Genomic DNA, 25615 nt, shown 5'->3' with positions numbered 1-25615 from the left:
CACTTGTTTTTCTTCAATAAACACACATTTTTATTTTCAATATGACACTAAATGCAAGCCAGTAGGCCGATATTATTTTTTTCTTTAAGAAACTTCCGTCAACCATTTTCTCGGAAGACTGCCGTGAGAAAGTGGCTTTTTTTCTTACTCTATTCTTTTCTAGAGCTTCGAAGCAACATCAATTAAACAGACATAGAAAAATATCAGCATGCATAATAGCCCATTTGTCCAACAAAAAAACACACACAAAAAAAAACAGTCGACCGAGGGCATGATGAGAAATGCATACAAGCTGCTGCAAAACCCAGAGCTCTGCAGAGTCCAGGAGACAAATAAATAAGACGTGTCATAAAGAGAGATAGAACATTATAAATTATAATGAATTCAGACAAAGTTGATGTACAGACGTTCAAAGTTTGGAGAGACGGTGTGAACTGTCCTCTCTCTCTCATTGTGCAGTCAGTGATGCGTCTCCAGCTCCACGATGGTCCACTCCCCCTGAGGGGAGGCGGCGTCCTCCGGGGAGAAGCTGGTCACCGTGATGCTGGTGGACGAGTCCTCCATGGGCGAGATGAGCTCCGCCCAGCGCTTGAAGGTCTCCGGGGACAGGAAGCCCCGCGCGTCCAGGCAGTCGCGGGACAGCGACAGCGTCTGCTGGATCAGGTACTGGGCCAGGTTGAGCTCCTCGGGCACGGGGTGAATGACGCCCAGGTTGGACTCGCGGTCCGCGAGAAGCCGCCTGAGCAGGCTCCAGTCCCGCTCGGCGAACCCATCGTTCTCGTCGTCGTCGCCGCCGACCCCGACCCCGCTTCGCTCCTCTTCCTTCACACTAACGTCCCTGTCCGGGCAGCGCTCAAACGCTTCTCCCACATCCGTCTCGTAAATGGGAGAGAGGGCTTTGGACGGCCGGCGCTCATGTTTGCAGGTTTGATCCAATCTGTCACAACCATTGTCCCCTAAAAACAATCGACAATACTGCAGAGTGACAAACTGCACCACTGCTCCACAGTTCTTCTACACACACACACACACACTTCAGAGACTAGACGCTGGCCTCCGACAATAAAAACACAGAGAACCCGAAAGGTTTACCCTTAATGCAACTGTGTCCTTTCAAAGACAATCCACAGGGAAGTCGGGCGAAGACGGCGCAGAGCGGAAATCGGTGACTTTTTTTTTTTAATCCATTCGTCTGATAGTCACCGATTTCAGATATGGAAGTCGCCGGTGTACAGTTGCCTTAAAGGTAAAGCGAGTGGACCGCCAATCCGAGTGCATCTCTTTATCCACCTGTTCAAACAAAGTACGCCATGCACCGGTGAACTCGACCCTCCACGTGTCAGTCAGTAACAGCGTTGTGTGTGTGTGTTGTTTTTATATTTACATGCAGGTCTTTGGACCTAAATACTGTCACAAAAAAACTAGAAAAGATGTCACGCCACCGAGTTTCTTTTGGTAACAGGTCACCGTTTGATACCAGTGGACATGTTTGGGTGGACTCGAGGCAACGGGGCGGCGGCATTTTCTTTTTCTGAAAGTGGTGAAGTGAAAAGAGCGACACGGCCGGACCACGACTAGAGACACACACTTTACAGAGGAGGCGACTGGCACCACACACAGCTACTGAACAACATCAGTCTTCTTCAAAAGTAAAAGTCTATATATCCAGACACGTATACGTCTACTGGGTACGACACAAGGTAATGGAGAAGAACAAATAAAATAGAAATCATACACAAAAGTGATTGATGGTAGAGGGGAATGTAAAAATAATTTAATAATAATAATAATAAGCATGCATGTATGGAGTGCAGCGCGAAATAAAAATGTACAAAATAAACAGAAATAAACCTCAGGGACAGGTACATTCTCCAATAGGAATAGAAAATAAATTGAAAAAGAATTAACAGCAAGGAGATGCAAGGAGAAAGTTCCCCATACAAACACACTTTTCTGAGAAGCAGTGGCAGTTTAGCGTCGTCTATTCTGTGCCGTCGTTTTTTTAGGATTTAACCTGAACGTCACTCAAAGGAAATATCAAGGACATCTTTACATGTTTGTTATTTTACCTGAACACAAATGTAAAAAAAAAAAAAGGAAGTAAAAAACGTGTGCTACATATCGCAGTTGAACATCAACGCATCTTTTGAAATTCATTTCCAGATGTTCGTGTAATTACCGTCGACCAACAGACCATCGCTGAGAGCCAGAAGTTTGTGTTTCTTAAAAATGGCAAAAATACATGAAAAGCCAAAACACAGAAAAAAAAGCAACAGTCATAGCACCGTCTCCTGAGGGAGGGGGGGGGGGGGGCACGGGGCACGTTGACCACATTTTTAAGAAGCGCAAGCTTTTTAAATCGTCACCGCTGTCAGCTGGTCGATTTAATAGTAATTATACCGACACGCGACAATTGATTTGGCAACGATACATTGATGTTAAACGTGTATTTAAAGCACCTTTGACGATGTCAAATTATCTTCGGCGTAAAAAAAAAAAAATGGGCCAAAGACTTCCAAAAAAAGGAAGAACAAAAAATCTTATGCTTATGTACATACAAGTGCATTGGTATGACTATGTCACACGCCTTGTCGCAAGGCAGATACTGTATGACAAATACAAATCTATGATCAATCTTAATCAAACGTGCACTGCCCCCCCCTGCTTCCCGTGTTGTTGTTGTATAAACTGAGTTCCCATTGGCCTTCGTGCCCAAAAGGTCGATCGGTTGTTTAAAAATCTACAGTTTAGGTTACGTGTTACGACGAAACCACTCCATCTTTAAAAAGGATATGGATGTCGCAAATTCAAATTCGCAACGGCTACACGACCGCTGGGTGGAAATGAGCGGAAGCGTTAAGCTATGAAAACACGATGACGTCGTTTGAATTTGAACTCGTGGTTTTGAATGAGTTGCTGCTTTATATCCTTTTGCTCTGAAAGAGAGGGATGGGTAAGCTCTCGGGGTCGGAGCAGAGGAGGATGGGTCTGGCAGGGTTAACTAAACCTGCACTGATGGAGCTTAGGGATAAGAGATGGCGTTTAGGGGGGGGGGGGGGGGTCCGTAGATCATACATTACCTGCTGGAGATTGTGCATCGTTTACAGGAGAGTCGCCTGTCAGCTGAGGCTCATTTAAGTCTAGATGTAAATCTGCTTTCTTGCTCTCTGAGGGATTGGCGTGATTTCTGCGCGGCCCTCCGTTGTATTGTTCGGCGTGCCGCAGGTCCAAGTGGCACGGGCGCTCCTGGGGAGGGAGTTCCCTGGCGTCGGCGTCTGGGAGAGGCGGGCCCCCGGGCTTCCCTCCGCCGTCGCCGCCCTCCGCCCGCGCCGGCTCTCGGATCTCCGTGAGGAACACGGGGGATTTCTCGCTCTCGCCGCGGTCGGTCCGGGGCGCCGGCGGGTCGGACTCGAACACGTCGCAGGGGGTCGCGCCGTCGTCGGGCCGCCGGGGCGGAGTTTGGACGCCGCCCTCCTCCGAGCCCAGCTCCTCGCACTCGTCGACGGAGAGCAACACCGAGCGGCGGAAGCCGGACGTCGACTGGTAGTCGGGCTGCGGCTCGCTCTCCTGGTTCGCGGCGTCGTCGTCGAAGGCCAGGTTGACGATGCCCTGGAACAGCGGCGAGGGCTCGGTCGGCGGCGGCGGGCCCGGAACCACCTCGACTTTGGACCTCTCGTCTTCCGTTGCCTCCTCATCTTCGTCCTCCTCCTCAGAGGAAAAGCGCTGCGGGTCGGGCACGCTTTTCCCAGAGGCCTGGACCTCGGAGTGCTCCTCCTGGACCTCGTCGCGGTGCAACCAGGAGCGAGGGTGCTGCCTCGCCGCCGCCTCCTCCTCGCTGGTGGTCTCCGCCTCCCGCCCGCGCAGCCGCACCTCCACCCTCAAGCCGCCGTCGCACACCTTCAGCTCCTCGGGGGTGCTGGTGTCGCTGCTGCTGCGGCCCAGGAAGTCGTGGCAGCGCATGGTGCCGCATTTGGACACGCCCCTGTCGTTGGAGCAGTCGTCGTCCTGCGAGCCGCCGGCGTCGTAGTCCTCCGAGCGGGGCTTGATGTCGTCGGAGGACGTGGTGTGCGTGCTGCCGGTCTCTGACTCCGGGCTGACCTGGTGGTGGCCGCCGCTCCAGGAGGAGTCCTCTCCGGGAGCGCCGGTGCTTCCGGCGCCGCAGGGCGTCCCGTCGGCGGGGGGGGCTCCGCGTCTCTGGAGGAAGAGTTCGGGGAGCCGACCTCGCGAACCCCGCTGATGTGAACTGGGAGGACGCCGCTCGGAGACCGTCTGGCTTTACCCCCGTCGGCCGGTCGGCGAGCGTCTGCGGTCGCATCTTTGCCATGGGGCGGTTTGTGGGCCGCCGGGGAACTCGTGGCGTTCCGTGACTGGGCTTCAGACTTCCGCGGGCTCTGCTTAGGGCTCGCTTCTAGTTTAAGGCGGAGTGAATCCCCCCCGCCCTGGCTGGTCGTCTGTGCCGGCTGGTCAGAGAGCGCTACCTCTGTGCTTCCTGTATGTGCCGCGACATGCCCGGCGGCGTTTTCAGCTGGCGCGAGCTCACTCTGACCGTCTGAATTCTGACCGTTCGTCGCCTCTTTCCCTTTCGTTCCAGATTTCTTTGAGGCCGACGAAGCCGAGGTTCTGGAAGAAGCTTTCGGAGAAGCTTTCGGAGAAGCTTTCTCCGCGGATAAATCAGTGGCGCTTTTCGGCTTCGGTCCAGACTTGGCAGCCGCCGCTGATTGCTTTGAGGGGGATTGAGAGGCCTTTGGTGGTTTAGCGCTGGATTTAACGGACGCTCCAATCGCCGAAGCGGGTTTCGTGATCTTCTTCTTTTGAGCTTCGCTGGCTGCTTTGTCCGCCGCGGAGGATTTCAAACCATCTTTGCCGTCCTCTTTCCTGGGGGAGGATGGCTTTTTCACGGAGGACCCGTGCTTGGAGACTAACACAAAGACGGAGCAGGACGTTAACACATCGCACCAGGACACTGACGTGGGAATCGAGCCGGCGTGGGACCATCTCACCATGGTGGTCCGGTGGGCCTCTCCCCTTGGCGTCCGCCTTCGCCGCCGTCCCTCCGGTCTTTACTTTGGCACTTTCTCTCACACTTGACTTATTGGTAGGACTGTGATTGGTTGGATGGAAACAAACACCAGTCACCACACACACATCTTTACCAGAAGATCCCACATAATGAAAGCCTCTGACTCGCATCATCATTAACCCTCCTGTTGCCTTTAGGGTCAATTTGACCCCATTCAATGTTTAATGTCGGTGTTCTTTGGGGTCAATTTGACCCCAGGCTGTTTTTCACTGTGTCAAACATATAAGAAATTTCAACTTTTTTATATTTAAAGGGCTATTTAGGTAGTCAACAAACAAACATAAAGTACCTCACACTTAAACTTGGGAAACAATATTAATTCTAAGAATTTTCTGGAGGTTTTAATTGATGGGGTCAAATTGACCCCGAGGATAAAATATGTTAGTAAATGTGAAGGTGACAGGAGGGTTAAACATTATGCATGTTTGTATGTTACGGGGATAATAAACCACAAATTAACATTCATCACCAGAGGGGGGCAGCAAAGCCTTTTCTCCCTTTTTTTTCCCAAGGACAAGCCCTTTAGACATGAGCCGACTATCAATGCAAAGAATTTCAAGTTGTTTCTTGTGTCCTTGGGAAGGATGTTCCACCCTGATTATTTAAAAAACACAACTGGAGGATCAGGAGGAGAGAGAGCACATTGTTACAGTTTGAGATGTGCTGCGTGCCCAAGGTTGATGGGATTTTCATAATCGGACATCTTTGTTTACCCAGCTACAGTTTGATAGAATCTCCCTGAGGTTGTCCCGATAGTACGAATATTACAAGTCAGTTTTGACTAAATACATCATTTACAAATCATATATATTGCGTCACAAGTTGATGATAGAGGGGAGTTTAATGTCACCTGCTCTCCCAGAGTACCGTCACTCTGATGCGGCATCGAGCTAACTTTGGCTCTTACGCGTGCCATCTGTTTCTTTACACAGGGCGGCAATCAAAAAAGGATTTTGTTAATCTACCGGCTATTTGTTGGCTACCTTGCACTGTTTCCAGCTGCTTTCCAGGAAGACAGTGAAATATTAATGTGCTCCCGGGACGGTCGGCGTTAGGATGATGCGGCTCTTTTTTAAAGGGATACTTTTAACATCTTTGAAGGACAGATAAGAGGCGTGTTAGAAAGAAACGCGACACAGATGCTTTTTAACCTCCTGGTAAAAAACAACAACCAGGTGATACCGTCATCTTATTCGTCTCACATTCACAGGACCGAAGGTAGGTTTGGTTTTGCGTCCTCGGCCATGAATTAGTTTAGTTTAGTTTATTTCGATCAGCAAAATACACAAAAATCAAAAAGGGTCAAGGCTGAAGCTATCAAGCTTATAAGTGCTCTAACCTATGATTTCACGAAAAAACTTATTTCAGAGAACCATATACATATATATATATATATATATCTACATAAACATATATACATATACACATGTACATACATATACATTCACATACACATATACCTATACACACATAAATACACACACATACATATTTATGAATGCTTTAAGCGAATGGAGTTGCGTGTACTGGCATTGAGCTCATATTGCATTGAGGCCTGGCCATGTTAAAAACTGCATTGAGGATGCATGGCACTTAGACGTGTTCAGACTAAACTCAAATTCAGCCTTACGGGCTGCAGCGTGACCCGAAATCAGTCATTTTAGAGTCGGACCGTGGACCACAGTAAGACGTTTTTGTAAAATGTTTGGTACAATATTAGAAATAATTTAGCGATCCTTCAAGATTTTGATTCTTATGATATATCTTTGGGTTACTTAAACTTTTGTCCTCGGGATAGCGTCTGTATTTTACAAGTTCCAGGCACCGTTGAGTTCCAATTGGCCATATTTTGTCATTTTAATGCAGCCTCTTCAACAGAGATTGGTACTTATATACATATCAGATAGAAGGAATATCTCAAGTGAGTCATTTATTTATTTTTTTCCACAGTTGTATGAATCCCTTTCATTCATGTTGGCTTGAGAACAGGAACCACAGAAAATTGCCGGATTGTTAACTTGCTCCCTAAACACTTAAAAAAAAAAAAATCTCCCAAATCCTCAATTTAACTAAATCGCTTTTTAAAGGCCTCGGTCGGTAGAATGGCATTTAAGGTGGATCCACTCAACTGGAACACCACAGGGGAACACTTGGAGCCTTTTATCGTTGCAGCTCGCATTTGACTGACTGAATACACGAGACGCCGTGAGAAAGCAAACTGAAAAGCACCATAAAACCAGGGGTACGGCTCACCTGCTGATCTTTGCTGCATCGGATTTCTGAGGAGGTTTCGTGAGGGGGGATTTGGTCACCGCCTTGGCCTGGTGTCTGGGCTTCGCACCTAAAACACAGAAAACAAACCACATGCACAACCGTTAGTAGACGTTCGTCTAAGGCAGATAGTTTTGAGAATCAACCGACCCCAGTCCGACACGTTTGAACCTTAATTTACTGAAGAATTAAGAATGTGATCGTCAGGGTAGCGGGGACACGTAGTCAGGCAGGGCGACGCGAACTCACGTCACAGGCGAGTCCAGGGTGCAGCACAGTGGCACATACTGCGACAGGAAGCTTAAGGCCTACTAATATCATTCTGGTCCCCCTCCCCCTCCTTAAACCATCCTTAAAAACACCCCCTTCCTGTGGGTAAGCCCGACAGGCTTTGACCTCTGCTGTGAGTTTCTGCACTGCGTGTCATTTCCTCGTGAAAGCAACATTCAAACATGCCACCGCGCTCGTCTTTCACCAAGCCCTCTGGGCCACAACACAACATTCATCATACTAATGAGTCTGCGGATCCCTTCCAGAGCTCAGCTCCGGCGTTATGCCTGGGGGGCCGACGTGTCGACCCTTTCGCTCGTCTCCTCCGACGTCCTATATGGTAATCGGTGTCTGTCGCAAACGACGAAGCGTAAGGATGTCAATAAAGAGCGTGAACCTGGGATGGAGTGGGTGTCGTTGCGAGGGCTGCTGGCGCCGTTCTCTGGCGAGGCGCTGCCTGATGTGGATGAGGTGCTGGCCTGAGCTTTGCCGGTCCCAACGGAGCCCTCCGCCTTTCCCGCCGAGCTCTTCTGAGCCCTCATGGCTCCGGTCTGGCTCGTCGACGTGTAGCTCGGGGGAGATGTTTTCGGCCTCGCGCCGGAGTTCGACTTCTTTTCTGGCTCTCTGGCGCCATGCGATGAGCTTCTGGGGCCGTTGGCGCTGGCGACGTCCCGCCTGGCCCCCGCGGCACCTGTGCCGTTGACGACCGGCGCGGCGGCCGACGGCGCCTTTGCTTTTGCCGCCGCGCTCCGCTCTCCCGGCTTCTTGGCCTTGGGTGCGTGACCCTCTACCGGTTTGGTAGCCGTCTCGTCAGACTTCATGGCCGACGCGGCACTGCGGGAGACGGATGTCGCGTTGTTCTCGGACACCCTCTGTGTCCTGTGCACAGGAGGACTCTCAGGTGCAGACGAAGGGCATTTTACAGCCCTCGACTGCAAGGGGGGAGAGACAAAATTAGTCACGTAACCGCGAGACCGGATTAATCATCAAAGAACCAGAGCACGGTCAGATGAAACGGAATAACATTGGTACAGATTCCCACGAGGAGCAAACTACAGGAAAAGTGCTGACTAACATCACCTGAAAACCTCTGTGCTAAACATCCTGTTGGTTTTTTAAATTTTTATCGACTTGTAACAATTGGTTTCTTACTTTACGGGTGCATTAGAAGACACAGTCGCTCTTTCTTTCTACTTTGTGTCGTTCTGGGAACTTTTGCAAACGACCTGAACAAACTGGGAACTCATAATTGCCGATTGGTGTCGGCGCATAAAGCCTGAAGACGGGCAACGTTTGGGTTTCGACTGCATCGAGCCGCTTTGCCAGAGATCTGGAGGCGCTCCACTGCTCACGCCTCACATGTTGGCAATCCCTCTCTGGATCACTTCAGCCGGGCTGTTTAGAGAGGCCCTGTTGCTAATTCTCTCCTGTATCTCTCAGGGCGGGGCATTTTTGACATATGGCATCGGATGGCCACACACTGCCATCGCTGTCAGGGATTACACTCACATGGAATTCTCTGAGCTAAATATAGCCTCAAAAGTTGACATCGTCACGCTAAATCAGTCAGAGTGACACACTTCATTGTTTTCTCGTTTCTGAATCCTAATTATACCATAAATACAACATTAAATGTCAATGCATGGTTGAAAGATTACCTGCGAGCTAGTAAATACAGGCTTTTTGCCAAGTCTTCGATTGTCCCCTTTATCAATGGCATCTGTCGAAACAGGATGAGAGGAAGACCAAAGATCAGCCGTTAGCATGTGGCCTGCAAAACAAACCAAAACCAAGAACAAAGAAAAACAAAAAAAGAGGAAAAGGACTGCACCAATTGTACTTCCAAGACGCTGCTTGTTATGCGAGTTAGAGTCTCCATTCCAGTCATTCACAAATACCCATTTCCACCCCCTTTGTTTACCCTTTAGGAACCAAACAATTAATCACTGGATCGATCAGTCTGACAAGGGCTGCTCCAAACAAAGCACGGCCATTTCTATACCCAATATGGTACGATTTGAGAACAAACAGATTGTATTTTAGAAATCAAAAAGCAAAGGAGGTGAAATTGACTCTTGTTTGCATGAGAGACCTGGAATGCGATTTTACTGGCAAGAGATGTAGCAGTAATCACAACACGCCGACACCGGCAGCCAGATAAATTATTCATGCGGTGAATTTCAACAGATTACAGCAAAGAAAACAGCGAGATTGTGGAAGCTTCCAGTCGTGTTCAGAAACCACAAAGACTCCCACCCAGGAGAACTAGCATGGCGTGTCTGCTGCATTTACCGCGTTAGCAGACGCTCATCAGCCCAAGACAGTAAAAAAAAAAAAAAAGGTTGCTCACACGAAGAAATACATTTAAATAAACAGCACTGGGCAAACTGTAAATGGTCATGTTAGTCGTAGCCGGGCAGCTACGGAGAGAGAAGTCATTAAGTATTAAATCAGGCAACAGCGGATGCTCCGAGGGCTTCGGTTCATCTCCAATGATGCAGAGCCGCCGCTTCAGCACCAGGTTGGGGTATGGGAGGGGGGGGGGGAATATATACAATACACACATCCACACTGCAGCATTCATATCCTGCTGTGAGCGTCGGGAAAAAGAGACTTCCTCGCTCACCTGCCAGTATCCTCTCTCTGTGTTTGGAGGACAGGGTCTCCCATCCCTGCGTGTGGCGGACGGCGTAAAAGGTCTGAAGCAGGAAGGTCCACAGCCGACTGCGCAGCGTACAAATCTGTTGCCTGAACGGCTGACGGTAACACAGAGGAGAGGGAGTGAGAGGGAGGGAGGGAGGGGAGAAGAATGGAAAGGGGTGCGCTGAGGCACAAGCGAATCAGCAGCTGCTTGGAGAACCTTTCACCATGGCAACAAATACCCCTCCCTTCTTTTATCTGTCCTCCTCCCTCCTCCCTCCTCCCTCCTTCCCTCTCTGTTGCAGAATCCACTTGAGCTCCCTTGAGCGAAGTCACTGGCTGATGCCCATTCTCCCGTCTCCACGCCGGATTATAAAAATAGGGCTGGAAGGCAGGGGGAGGAGCCAGCTCCACCTCCTCCACTGCACTGACCACGCACACACACACAGATTAGTGAAGGCTGTGTCCCTCAGCCTAATCCATTCGGCCATCGCGTACGGTATTTACTGGGGTTATGTGCTTTAACTTGTGCAGCCAGGTCACTTTCCCCTGGAAGTCAGCGCACAGGGTTAGCGCTATACATTGCGTTAGTCTTTTAATCTCAACTGTTTAACGGATACGATTTTACAATTATTTTTGCCAATATTGACAACGCTTACAGCTTGAGACTTCAAATGTATCGTGTCAATTCCTCACTCGACTGCCATGTGCCAACATTGACACACTTGTTGACGCACCAACAAGAAATAATTGCGATACTGTCGGCACATCTATATTTAAAAAGACTTCCGAGGTGATGCACGAAGTTAACGGTTTGGAGGAATGATGCCATCTGGCATTCAAACAAACTTGTCATCATCAATCGCTCAACACTTAAGAGTTCTCAATAAGCAGAACTGCCACAGGTCAAATTCAAATGAAACACGTGATGACGTTCTCGAGACTTGATGGCCGCGTCATTTGTTTCACGTGTCGTTAAAAAGTCACCGGTGGAGTTTTCAATGCTTCGAGGAGTATTGTTTTCTACCAGTGTCTCCCGGTGTCGTTTATCCGGTGCACTGAAATTGTATCCGTGTCCATCGATAACCGACTCACTAAATATGCGTTTTAAGACTCAGAGGAAAATTAATAACACTCTCAAGAAAGCATTAAAATATCCACACGACCTTTGTGCTCCTCCTTATTTGACATTTGTCACGAAATTCCACAGTTGCCTAGTTTACATCAAACATTAATTCAACAACTGGTGGTACACCATAGAAAATGTATATGGATAATAATGTAATTTGTAATAGAGAGCAAATTAATGTATGGCTTTCATGCTTTCATACATTCATAGATATATATATATTAGGGCTGTCAGCGTTAATCTATGCGATTAATTTGGCCGCGTTAACGCACTAAAATATTTTAGCGCAACTTTGTTTACTTCCGGTGTGCCTTGAAGTCTTTACACTCCTGAGTGTCAAACCGCGGCAGTACGGTTTAACACTGTTTCTGTTATTTAAAAAATTATTTCTTTTTTTTTACTCATCTGGATGTTTCACTGAAGAAACAATTTATCATACACAATATTAAATACCTCGCTGGCACTTTATATGTAGGAGCCTCTTTAAAAACACAGCTCTGTGTGAAGTTTTGTCTTTAAAAAGAAAAAGAAAACAACTTTTAATCGCGATTAATGAATTTCAAAATGTGCGATTAATGAGTAAATTTTTTTTAATCGATTGACAGCCCTAATATATATACATATATACGCATATGTATGTATATATACATACATATATATATACACACATATATATATATATACATACATACATATATATATATATATATTCATGTATGGCCCAAGAACCACCATCATAGAAACCCTTTCTTGCCAAAGCAGAGCAGCGTTGGACCGATTCCACATCCTAGTTCGGAGCAGAGGTCAAGTCATGCTGACCCATTCAGACCGACCCTAAACACATATTTACCCCCAAGATCTGAAATGTCAAGTAAATGTGAGGATTGCAAAGGGAAAAGTTTTCACCTTTTATATGGCTGTCCACTTGTTTGCTTTGCATTGTTTTGCAAACTAGTGAAAATGGCATCCCGAGGATATGCAGTGCAGAGGACACGGATACATTTGGGGTAACGCGGATATTCAGCTGTAAGAATTAGAGTCGGCGGATGCGCGGCGACAAGAGGCCGAATCTGCGGCTGCATTGGCCGTAAAACAGGATCTGGCCGGCGGGGAGAACTCAGCTTTCTGGTCGATAAAGCGCGCAGTGAGAAATGAATTGTCTCGTGGACACATCTATCCTCCCTCCAGGCATTACAGCAATATTGCGTTCATGAGGATTGGACTACCCGAAAAATAATACGGATAATCCTTCCGGCAACGGCTGCCGCAGAGGCATAGCTTTCTTTTTTTTTAAGGCCGTTTCAAAGGCATCTCAGTCTTCCTCTGCAGAGAGAGTTAGATGGTGAAAGTTAGTTTACCTGGGGATCTCATCACTGTTGATGGTGAGAATTCACTTTACAATGACTTTGTTCTCACTGGTCTTAATGAACAGGACTAAATGGGACCAGAGCGGAGATGCGAGCGCAGCCTTTTTGGTCTCGGCGTGATGTCGGACTATGAAAAAGACAACCGGCTTCAGACACAGAGGATGTGCTTTGTGTCACCTCCTCTCGTTTTTGGCCCCCTTCCTCCTCCACGCCATCTCCCCACAGCGAGTGCACCGCAGCGTAAAGATCACAGCAGTTGTCGACGGTCACGCCTTCTCGGATGGCCGAACACAGCTTCTTCAACAACGTGGGCTCGCGGGTGATCTCTTCCCTCTGCAATGGAAGGTAACAAAGACACTCGTCAAAAGAGAAGGACGGAGCAACCTTCAGCAGAGTTGCGTCACTCCCAAGTGAAAGTGAGTGCATCGGCGCCGCCTCACCCTGCAGAGGTCCTGGAAGGCCCGAGTGAGGATGACTCCGGGGAGATGCTGGACGATGACATGCAGGCTCTCATCCTGTAGCTCTGTGGCGAGACTCCTCACCTGCTGGGCCCACTTGACTTCGGGGAGGCTGCCGATCAACTGCTCGGTGCCACAGAGCATCGTCACCGCGCTCTGCACCGTCTAAAACGGAGAACATCTGTCGGATGAGGAAACTCAGGCGAAAAAAACACAGAACAAAGTCAAGCGAACACAAGCCTGAACTAGAACGGGCACTCGATAGAGCGCATACCTTCGCATATCACAAGATTGGGCATTGAAAGATGAACATTTTGGCATTAGTTGCATGCCAATTGGATAAAAATTGACCGCGCTATCGTAAAAAGAAGATTTTGACCTTTTCATGACCTTGACCTTTGACACGATCGATCCCAAAATCTAATCAAATGGTCCCCGGATACTAACCAATCATCCCACCAAATTTCATGCGATTCAAGAAGATTTTGACCTTTTCATGACCTTGACCTTTGACCCGATCGATCCCAAAATCTAATCCAATGGTCCCCGGATAATAACCAATCATCCCACCAAATTTCATGCGATTTGGTTTAATACTTTTTGAGTTATGCGAGTAACACGCATACAAATAAATAAATCAATAAATAAATACACGGCGATCAAAACATAACCTTCCGCATTTTCAATGCGAAGGTAATAAGAAGCCAGGGTTTTTCCTGCATAGAGAAAATTTGGGCGCGCGCCTAAGCCGTTTTCCCGAGCGCCTATGACAAATCCCGAGCGCCTAAGGCAAAAAAAAAAGGTCCGCGATGAAAAAAAATTAATAAAAACTGTGTTCATCACGTGCATGTCAGCGAATATGGTTTCAAGTTGGCTACAGCCGAACCCTCGTTCTGTTTGGATCAATAGTAATCGAGTTCAGTGTGTCCCCTAGGTTTACAGCTTCAGAGGGGCGGGACTAGTGCCGCTGGCCATGTTGGTGCCCTAAGCTTAATTTAACACTGAGGTGTGCTCACCTGTGTGCGCGCATCACGGCTGAGCGAGGCGCGCGCCGGCATCGGAGCTCTGGCGCGCGCGAGCCGAGAAGAGTTGTTAAAAGGGGGCGGGGGGGGATGCGGAGATTTCACCCTGTTATAATGGTAGGAAATGGACCGAGCGGCCAGCTGCTGATCACTCACTCACTCAACAGCCCGACGTGCACGAATAGATGGTGCGCACCGAAGACCCATTTTGACCCAGGAAAAACCCTGGAAGCACTCTTTTTCTGTCTGGCATGTGACTTGTTGATCGGTGGAGGGGAGTCCCAGAACGTGTGCGATGGTTCTTGGCCAACTATGAATTTTAATATAGTACTGCCTTAGTACCCGCAGAGTGCACCCCTAAAAACTTTGATGGTGATGAAAGACAGACGCGAGATTCAATTACCAATTACACGGCTGGAATCACTCCCCGCCAGTCTGCATCCACATCATATGCCTAAATTAGTCCATCTTTAATAACTGAAAATGTAATAAAGGTCATGTTTGATTGGGTTATGTTTGGATTTCCTTCCTGTGGAGAACGGCTTGATGATATTTGTTGAAATTACACGAGCGCGGCCCTGCTGATGACTCTGGGAGGGAGGAACTCACCATGGTTTCAGCTACGGCCGTTAGACAGGCGACGTGGAGCTCCGGGGACAAGAGGGAGAAGTTCCTCTCGCACCAGGTCTTCACATAGTGATCAGCCACCCACCTGGAAATACACATTGTGTGAGGAGTATCTGTAGATCACTGCGTCTGGAGTCTCTGGGCAATATGACGATCTCCACATTAAAGCAGTCACACTTTTTTTTCCTGCAGTGAGAAAGAAAAAAAACCGGGAGTCTCGGGCTGCGACCCGCAGAGCGTTGCTCAGGAGAGGAAGAAAGAAGAAGAAAAGGATGAGAAGGTCGGTAACGCACTGCTGCACTGAAGCTCGATTCACCGTCATACTTGCATGATTCATCAAGACTCAGCCCAGACCCCCCCCCCACCCCACACACAATCATGAGCATAATTCAGAAGAATCAGCTGCAGGAGAGCTCACAATGAAATGTTCTCAATTTGTGCTCACAGGAAGAATCGAAAACAGGTTTCCAGTTGCATCTCATCCTAGGGCACGGCAATATACTATAAATAATAAAACATTGTTGACTGAACAGCAATCTTTCGAGAGATGCCGTAACTCCGATTCACTTCATTTAAAGGGAAGCGAATTTAAGCTAAAACACAAATTAGTGAGCAATTCATTTTAAAAAGCCTAAATATTGATACGTTTTTACGTCACAGAGTGGTGCATTGAATTACATAAAAGCAAATCACATTACACGACTAACCCCGAGAGACTTATAACACAGAAGTCTGACGCCGCATGCTGGTTACCAAGCAACAAGATGCGGAGGTAACTGTAGCGAGAATGGCGACAGGTTAACGCGTTGCCCTTTTGGATTTTTAAAGCAGCTTTTCAGGTCAAGTTTGACGAAAAAAGAAGGGGAAAAAAAAATCGCATTTCAGGAGCGTGAACCGATACATGGGGACTTTTCCAAATGATCGTGTTGATCATCTGAAACACATTTTAAGGGAAGCGACGACAGACACTCACCTCTTACACAGCATGTGGAGGTTTTGAAGGCCTAAGGTGTGCGTCAGCGACAGGCACTCGAGAACCGTTTTCTGAACCCCGTCAATCGGCTGCTGTGAAGTGAAAACAACGTTACTATTGACTCGGAGCATGCAGGCGCTTATAAAATCAACAAGTGTGAAGCCAAAGGAATAAAAACAACAAAAGGGGGGGGGCGGGGGGGTCGGAGGGATTTGTTCTTTGTGGTTTCAGCTGCGACAGTCCACAAACTGCCATGTCACTGTTGTTCTGGACTACAGAGGGATCACTGCACTGAAGTGATCGGATATATACGGCTACATGATGAGGTGCGATAAAGACACTTTGCATTCAGAGCGCGCGCGCGGCGCGGATCACGTCGAGGCCTCTCGGTATTGGCAGGTGGCTCATCAGCCGTTCTCTCCCGATACGGATCGTCTCACCTGAACTCCGGCGCTCTCTTCTACTAGATTTAAAAATCTGTGCAGCTCACTGTGTAGAACTTCCTGGAAGAATTTTACACGCGAGTTAAAACCCAGAATTATTGTGGTGCAACAAAACTTATTCTATGGCCTGACGGGAATAAATATATTATTCAATGTCTTTATGACTTTGACAAACCAAGGAAAACTGGACTGGTTAAATCACGGATGAGACCCGATCCACTTAGTGAAGTCGGGTTTGGCCCAAATTCTCGAGCAGTGTGGAATGAACCTGTTTTCGCGAGCACAAGCAGCATGTTTCACAGGGAACCGGCGTTAAATATTTTAATTTGGCCACGCGCAATGGTGGCATATCAAGTCTAATTTTATTCGTGTTTGTGTGGGTAGTACACTTATTTGATGTGAAGAAAAGCCTGAATTTAGATTTTTTATTTAGATTCAAAGACTTTGATTCAAATGTTTAAAGAGCGCAATATGAATGTAAAAGAATACATTTATTTTTTCTTAAGAGTGGATATGTGTTTCTTATGTGTGGATATTGAAAAGAACTATATTCAACATATTTGAAGAATCAAAAATGCTGCACATGTGAACCTACCTGACACATGCCGATAGAGAAGCAATAATAAGCCGGTGAAATCCCTCTTTTCACCTCTCACATTCGCTAGTTTTCCTCATGTATAGCTGACCTTGGGGAAGAAGCGGCAGTAGTCTCGGGTCAGAACCATCTCCACCACATCTTTCAGTCCCTCTAAACCCAACATGTCTGCTGCCAACACCACCTGACTATGGGGACAGGGGACACCAAACGCAGATACGGTTGTATTTTACGGCCCTGTGCGCAAATAACAGGGGACGGTCCACTCACATACAGTACCTGGCACTGGCTCCAGGCGGCAGATCCACAATGGCTCCATACATAAACTGGAGCAGGATCTCCATCTCATCCGGGCCTAAACTGGAACGGCCAACAAAACAACGCGTTATATTCTAATATTGTCTTTGTGTTAACATTCAGAGTTGTCCAAAGGCACCAGTCTAATATTATCTTGGTGAATTCAGGCAGAAATTTTTTCATTCCGTCGATACTGGAAAACACGACTGAGGACGCTGTAAACAACATACATATATCATGCAGCACTTAAGCCACGTGACTGCAGCTTGAGGCCCCCCCCCCTCCCCCCAGCACATCAAAGCGGCGCTCCTCACTCCGACAGCCAACAAGTCTTCCCCCGTTTCCCTCAGATCAGTAATGCTGAGACGGGTGACACGTCTCTCCCTGGAGGAAAAGAAATGGGCCGCATTCGCCTTTCCCCCGCTCTGAAAAGAGACTGGTGATGGTGGTGAGGCCATGGGTGGTGGTGGTGGGGGCTCTTCAGCAGAGAGTGGATGAGAAGACGTTTATGAGCTACCTTGCTTGGTAGAAAGTCCATTCGTAATTCCACCGGCAGTGGGTGGCTGCGCGTGGAGTTCAAACATGGCAATGTGAGTGAGTGAGTGAGTGACCCCCCCCCACCCCCCCTCCACCTCTGTTTTGCGAGGCCTGAATAATTTACGCGGCGCATGCAGTAATTCAGCCACATCGTTTGGGGAATGAAATGTCGCGCTGCTGCACCCGGCGTGGAGTCGTCGCCATCCGTTCCCCGGGCCCTGCTCTGCGAGAGGCCGACGCCGACGCCTTACCCTTGCAGAGTGATGCGCTGTCTGGAGCTCTCCATCCAGCTCCCGCTCAGCATGGCTCGGAAGTACTGGGACCGCGCGCACAGGATTGCCCTAGAAACCCAATAAAGCAGGCAGCGGCACGTCAGATCCACCCGCCGTGTTAATATTTCACATGTCTGTGAAGGGACATAAATATAGTGTGTGCTCTGGAGTGTTTCCCCCCCCGTCTCTGAAGATTGTGCTCCCAGATTTGGAAACATACTACTTAATTAGCTCCAGTAAAGAATAAAGCAGGTGATATTCTCAAGACGCAAACCAACAAACCACAATTGATCCACTGAGGAAAATTCGTAATTTGTGATGGATAAAATAAACTGAATTGAATCCCTCCAACAAGTACTACGTGCGTCTCAAAGCCGGATGCATCTCATTTCACTGGAGCTCCCGTGAAGCGATTAAACGCTCAATGAGACGTATCACGGGGCGACGTGAATATGACACTGTTGTTTACTACAAACACTGTCCTGCTGTCAGAAATACTTACCAGCAGGCCACAAGTAGAATAACCTGCAGCTGATTATTATGCCCAGTTTACACACCTCCTTGTTTGTGTAAAGCTTGCTAAATAGAAAGGGCAGTGCCCATCTGTTTTAAGAGATGGCTCAACTTAACCATTAAGTCTCCAGTAGGAACCAAAGGGCTCGAGGCCGAACGCCACGGACGGAGCAGGACATTCCCACGGTGCTGGGAGAGCCACAAACATATTGTTATATAGGATAACACAAGCTGTATCATCTTGAAACTCTTTACAGTGTGATGGGAGTCAGTGAAAGTATATGAAACTGAGGAATAATTTACGACAGTTAAATATCGGCCCACGGCAATACAGAGAAACCCACATACTGTGATCTCAGGTTCAGAAAAATAACTGCATACTGAAGAATAAAACCTAGGTATCAATATCAGTGCTACGAGAAACATATTAAAAATAACATTTAAAAGACATCACGACATTTTAACCCCAAAAAATGACAATAAATTGTATGCCAGAATATGGATGATATATTAAATTCATTGCCACGCTCCATTTTCTACGATGTGGAGCCGATGTGTTCCTTTCTTAGTAAGATAAATGAATCACTGAGCGGCAACATGTGTGAGAGGCGAGCTTTCTTCTACAAACCCAGATTGGAGGAAAAAGAGAAAACTCTAAGTCCACTTTTTTTTGTAACATGATTTTAGCAGTCCCGGATTATGGATGAGCGACTGAACACGCACGCATCAAAGGGTTGTGTCAACCAGCGTAGAGATTTGAAAAAAATTCAAATCAGCATTCAAACCCCTCATTCAAAACCCGTCCTGTGGACAATGTGACTGTTTAAGAGCGCTCTCTTTGACGCCTCTTGGGTCCTCTGTTCTTGTGTCGTGTTATTTCACTGTGCTCTACGCATTGGGCTGAGAAGCCTTGATCCCGTTCAAGAGATCACTGCTGCAGAGCAACCCCAAAAAAAAAAAAACACCCTCTGACGAGCTCTTGTTGGCTTGCTGCTCCCCTGAGCTGGGAGAAACCTGTCTCCATGGTTACCAGCGGCTACTCGACCTTCGCATCACTGAATGACCACGCACCGCTGCGAGTCGACAGGAGATGTGCGACCTCTGCAGTGTTTTGCACGGGATGCGATGTGCTGAAGGGAGCGCGCTCCCACGACGATGCCTGCCACATAAGATGGCTTTCATAGGAAAATAAAAAAACAAACAGAGTGCGCTTTGGGCTGCCAGACAAACGAATGAAATGGCTGAGGCCGCCGGAAAAGAAAGCTCTACCTGTGGCAGGAGAAGACCTGGTCTGCTACCTGGATGGTGATGTCACACTGCTCCCCCCTCTGGTACAGATCCAGCAAGTCCGCTCCGAGGCCCGAGGCCGGCTCGAGAGCAGCGCCTGGAGTAAAGGTTGAGACGTGTGATGAGGAGGGGGGGGACGGACGTGTGAGACACATGACATGGGTATTTATGTGTGCGTGAGAAAGTCCACTGAACCACTAAATATACTGCGAAGTGAACAAACTATGGAAAAGTATCCATATTGTGTCGGTAGCGGCAACTGGGATCCAAAATGAGATTAGCACCTAATTTGATTATGGCTGAGAATACATGATGTGGAGGGAGGGGGGGGGCACATAACCCAGAATAAACTTAACGGTCTTTAGTCTGTTTACCTGAGTCAGAGGAGCTATGAAGGTCTACCGGATCGGGAACAGGCGAATCACTTTTCGGTACCGAGCCCTCCGTGTCTGGGTTTATTTCAGACGAGCGTAGGCTCTGCTCCGCTGTGTACAGTCGCCTGGGGAGGGGGGGGAGAGAGGTAAAGGTTAATTAAAACTAGGCCTTTCTCACAATCACTTAAATTACAGTCTGACTTGATGCAATTCGACTTCAGTGACACAGAAAGCAAAGCCACAAGCCTGAGCAGGACTTTCTTTTTCGCCTGAGTGAAGCACATTTGGCATGAAGTACGTCTGAAATATGCAGCGGCATCCCAGCCTGTCCTGCCATGAAATAATAATAATCGCAGGCAACAAAAAAATCAAACCAGAGCTCTTTGTTGCATGTCCTTCCCCATCTCTCTCTGTCCCCGACGCTCCCCGTTGAATTAAAATGCAACACAAAAATAATTTCTGCTCGTGCACCGAGACGTTTCATTTGTTTTATACGACGTTTCTGCTTGAAAAAACATGTTTGTATTCCTAAAACCAAAGTAAAAAGGGTGTGGTTTTGATATCGGTCTACAATTTGAATGGAATCGTGACTAGCTCCTTTATCAAATTTAAATAAACAAATTCCGTTTTTCATGCAATAACATCTGTCTTACATGGACAGGAGAAAAGAGGTGAAAAGAAGTCAGACTTTGCAATAGTGCAACCGAACAATGTCGACTCTTTCTTCTTTCCCCCCCGATTATAAACCGCTAACGAGACACGAGCCAGTCGATCAAAAATGCTCAAGAGGCGCCGCACTGCAGAACCTCGACGAGACACTTACAGATGACTACAAACACCGACACACTTCAGGGCGCGCGTGCGTTTCAACGCTGACGTGAGAACGAAATGTTTTATTGAAGAGCTGCAGCATTTGCGACAGCCCTTGAAAAAACAGCAGCAGACCCCTGCAGACTGAAGATGGTGCACATGGCGCCCTCTGTCAGAGGGTCTGTGCAACTGCAACACGACAGGAGAGGGGAAACATGACCGGCGTTTCTCAATTCAAAGTACACGAGTACAGACTTGTGTTCTTTTGGACTCTTGGGAGTCCAGACTCCGGAGGACGGGACGACGGTCTTTCTGCGATTGGAACAGCAGCTGACTTGATGACGTCACCACATCAGCTGTTCTTGCTCCTGGGTTTACTCTAATTATTCACTGTAAATTATTTTTTACAGTCAAATAAACAAAACATCCTAAAATTACATTCCGTGACTCAACAACAGGAGTATTTATAAAAAGTCATCCGTCAGTAGTTTATTTTCTCCTCCGCTACTGTTTCCGGTTGCTGGTGAAATGCATTCTGGGATATATGCTGGCCAGAGTACGCACAAGTCTCCTCTGATGCATCCTCCGGAAAGTGGGAGGATCAAGTCACATCCGGGCATTTTGACCGTGCTTTGCGAGAAGCGAACTTTGAATTGGAACATGTACTCGGGCTGAGACTGATGACATTTCACGAGTCACGAGGACACAAGTAGAGGAAAGTACGCACAAGTATGCATATTGAGAAACGCCGAACATCTCTTCAACATCACCCACAAGAGAGCAGATGTGGAGTTTTCGCTTCCCGTGAAACTAGCGAGTGGTATTCAGAAAAGTTGTTACAGATTTTATTTTTTATTTCTCTCCAGGGGCAAATAGCGAAGTCTAAAACCCCAAAGCGGAAAAGAAACGGAAAAATATAAGCTGTATTTGACATTTCACCGCCTACCTGAGGAAATCTTTCAACCCGGACAGCTCATAGCCGGACAGGTGAACGATGGAGGGATCTTTGTGCGTCTGCCCACGCAGGACATGAGGAGCTCTGGCCAACAGCACGGCCCTGTGAGCTCGGAGAGAGCCAGACGCAGCAGACAGAGCGACATCGGCCTCCAGCTCCTCCTGCAGCAACCTGGGGAAACGCATTACAACACTGTATCGGGGGCAAATCCCTCAAAACTCTCTTTTACTCACGGATTAAAGTGTCTCCGATTGCACGTACATTCAAAAGTAAACATAAAAAGAGCTACTCGGCCAACCTCTACAATAACTATTTTACCCACTGAAGACGAACGCGAGCGCAGTCAAGCGCCCTGAGGCAGTCCGTGTCTTCTTCACCATCATCGTTATCTCTCGGCCCATCTGGGTGACCCAGAAACTGGGCCGCTAAAGGCCAACGGGGCGGTATGAGACTCAAGTGCTGGTGTCGCGTCCATTACCGTCAACCTCTCGTGAAAGTTGCCCAAACTGACAACGCACCGGTGCAACAAGCGGACTCGCTTCCAGTCATCTTGGTGGTTTACTTTGGCGTTTGCTCGAAGCCATGTTGTACATCCCGGATCCACTGATCCTGATATCTGAGGGGAGCCCCCCGCTCTTGTCTAATAACGCTATTCTGAAACAAAAGCGTGTTACGTGGCCCGAGTTCTAGGATGTAGACCTGTATGACACCTGATTATTGCACAGAATTTACACCTTAACTGATAGGTCTCATTTCTCCCAGTGAGGGAAACGTTTTATTAAACAATAGCGTTGCTGTAAAAAAAAAATCTTTGTAGGTTTCCACAGGATTCCTGATATTTTAAAGCGGTTTGACAAAAAGAAAAAAAATATTACGTTGCGGTCTAACTACTAGCGTAATTAAGTTTTCAAGTAGATCTTTGTCTTTCTCTGCAGAAGTTTACATAATATAAACTAGAATGGGCACTCGGTAGAGTGCATACCTTCGCATACCACAAGATTGGGCATTGAATTATGAACATTTTGGCATTAGTTGCATGCCAATTGGACACAAATGTATCGTGCTATGGTAAAAAAAGATGTTGACCTTTCCATGACCTTGACCTTTGACCCCAAAATCTAATCAAATGGTCCCCGGATAATAACCAATCAACCCACCAAATTTCATGCGATTCGGTTCAATACTTTTTGAGTTCTGCGAATAACACGCATACAAATAAATAAATAAATAAATGGCAATCAAAACATAACCTTCCGCATTTTCAATGCGAAGGTAATAAGTATTTAAAGCAATAAAAATAAGTAAAAGGTTATTAAATAAGTAAAAGTCATTTTGACGGTCTGGTTTATATTGCACTTCTTTTATAAAGTTCGGGGATCCACAAGAGAGATTACACACACTAAAGCATCGACGCTCTGCCTCTAGAGGATCATGCTGAACAGTGTCTAGGAGTTGATGACTGTGGTAACGTGAGCCACAGAGTGCAATAAAACTACAGTGACGCCGTTGGCCTCATTCAGGGACCACCCTTACCGTAATGACGCTATTTAAGGAGCAACGGAATCCGGCGGCGCCACGGGTTTTTGCACTCTGGGGCTCATGTTATCGCAGTTTCACGAGTGCTTTCATAAAGAAAGCAAGAGGCTCTTGCAACACAACTCTGTGAAGAGGACTCCTCCCGATCGGAGACATGACGGGCTCATTCTAAGCTTACGAAAAAACAGCGTTTATGGACACTTAACGATAAAAAAAAATAGATTTGATGTCTTCAGTAAAGGCTGATAACCCCTGAGAACGACATCATCACAAGCCACACAAGAGTTTGACACTCTTTGTGTCAAGAAAACTGAACTTAATGACTGAAATGTGCCCTTTAAAAAGAGTAAAGTGTTTGTATTTATTTATGTCAAACTTGTTTCATATGAGAGCAATGATCCCGATAACACTGGATGAACGAGCAGGTCTTTAAACCAGTTCAGTCATTCACAGGCTCCAGATAAGTTTTTTGCCTTTTACAGCGCGCATTGCTTTGTGTAGAGTGGGAACACTTTATGACACAGGCCTTTTCTTTATCTCCTTGACATTTGTCAATGATCAATGTTTTAATCTGTGCTTTTTTGTTTTGTTCAGTCACACGCCTCACCTGTAAAGGTCTGCAGATAAAGCCGATGATAAACATCTCCTCAGCTGCTCTTTGTGTTTGCGTTCCTTGACCTGGAGCTCCCTTGCGGCCTCCGTGGTGATCATAGTTCATCGGGTTCCCCGGCACAGAGACGAGACGCCTGTGGACTGGAAGAGCAGGGATGGATAAATCCTGGTGGCAACATTCAGAGGACGAACAAAACAGACACAACGAGCCACTTATGATGCAATTTAAGGCTTTCATATTCTGTAATCATCATGTCAACTTCACCTGACCCCCACCCGAGGTGACGCGACATGATTGGCTCCGCCGTCAGGAGTGCAGTACCATCTGTCACCACACACACTGACTTAGGTTTACCACCGATTGCAACCCAGAGAGGCGCTGTTTGCCCATTTGAAGGAAAGATCACGGCACATTTTGACAGGACGGGATGACCTCGGCAAACCGACACTAATTAATTAATTATTATTATGTGTGCGACGCAATTATTTAACCGTAACGTTATTGTTAAAATGGCCAAAACAGCTTGGCTATTAGAACACCAGCTTCCCCTCATCACCGAGGAGAAAACAACACCGATAACATCACCCAGAGTAGCCAACTCCCCTTTTTCAATATACAAGTGTCATGTATTACTAAATAAAACACACTCCGACACACTCACACGCACGCGAGGTTACCTACACTCACACATGTATCAGCGGTTCTCTCTGCTCGACACGTTATGTGCCGTAAGCTGAAAAACGTGACTCTCATCTTCCTCTCGTGGCTAGCATGCTAGCTTAGCTAACTCAAGCTACCGTTGCCCCGCTAGTAGTAGTCGTTTCTTTGACCCCTAAACGCTGAAAGACTGGCGATAAAAAAAACAGACCAGCCGGAATGAACAATGGCAAATGTCAGTCCTGAAGTGTGAGGTTCCGTTCCGAGGTTGAGTATCCCCATTGGGCTGACCCACTGACCGATGTTGTTGACATCCCCGCTACACGCTGTTCGCCACACAGCAGGACCGTATTTCGGAGGGGGAGTGGACAAGTCGTCACACCCGGAAGAGATGGCACATGCGCAGTGCAAACAAGGGAGGCTCCGTGCCCATGTGGCTTTCAATGCTGCGTTCGTGTACTGCAAACTGACCTCGTAATGTTAAATACTGTTTCAAAATGAACGCCTCTGGTCTGGTGGTAATGAGAAGGTTACGCGATCTGTCACCATCTATGAATATACATGTTGTATGTCCATCTGAATTATTGTACAACAATCTATATTCAGGTTATTAGTGAATGTAGGAAGCATTCAACACTATTTTCAGAAACAGTGACAATACAAATATGATGGCCTTTCATGTTTATGCCAAAAGAGTAGCAGGACACTGCAAGGAATCGAACCCCATCCCAGTAAACCAGGAGTACCATTACCAGTGCCCCTTTTCTTTCTTTTTGAGGCTTGTAATCTGTATGATATTCATATCGTCTGCCCTGAAAAACATGTTCCGATATTTCCGACTGCCATGGAAGGCAACAAAAGAGCTTACCCCTGATGTCATTGGCCTCTA

At 47.3% G+C, this 25615-nt stretch overlaps 1 protein-coding gene across 1 annotated transcript; it reads right to left on the bottom strand.

The window, feature by feature from the left end:
• Positions 1 to 3: 3 nt before the first annotated feature.
• btbd8 (BTB domain containing 8) lies at positions 4 to 25060 on the bottom strand. Its single transcript, XM_056413995.1, is given in 20 exon segments — positions 4 to 956; positions 3081 to 4173; positions 4176 to 4918; positions 5001 to 5101; positions 7334 to 7421; positions 8019 to 8553; positions 9280 to 9341; positions 10248 to 10377; positions 12935 to 13090; positions 13198 to 13380; positions 14847 to 14949; positions 15838 to 15929; positions 16967 to 17063; positions 17155 to 17235; positions 17961 to 18050; positions 19764 to 19878; positions 20156 to 20280; positions 21912 to 22091; positions 24064 to 24209; positions 24938 to 25060. Coding segments are annotated over 19 exon segments (4575 nt in total). The 5' UTR covers positions 24168 to 24209; positions 24938 to 25060; the 3' UTR covers positions 4 to 459.
• Between the last annotated feature and the right edge of the window lie 555 nt (positions 25061 to 25615).

This window comes from Pseudoliparis swirei, chromosome 5, assembly GCF_029220125.1.
Source record: "Pseudoliparis swirei isolate HS2019 ecotype Mariana Trench chromosome 5, NWPU_hadal_v1, whole genome shotgun sequence".
NCBI lineage: Eukaryota > Metazoa > Chordata > Actinopteri > Perciformes > Liparidae > Pseudoliparis > Pseudoliparis swirei.
This window is presented reverse-complemented; position numbering and strand designations above follow the sequence as displayed.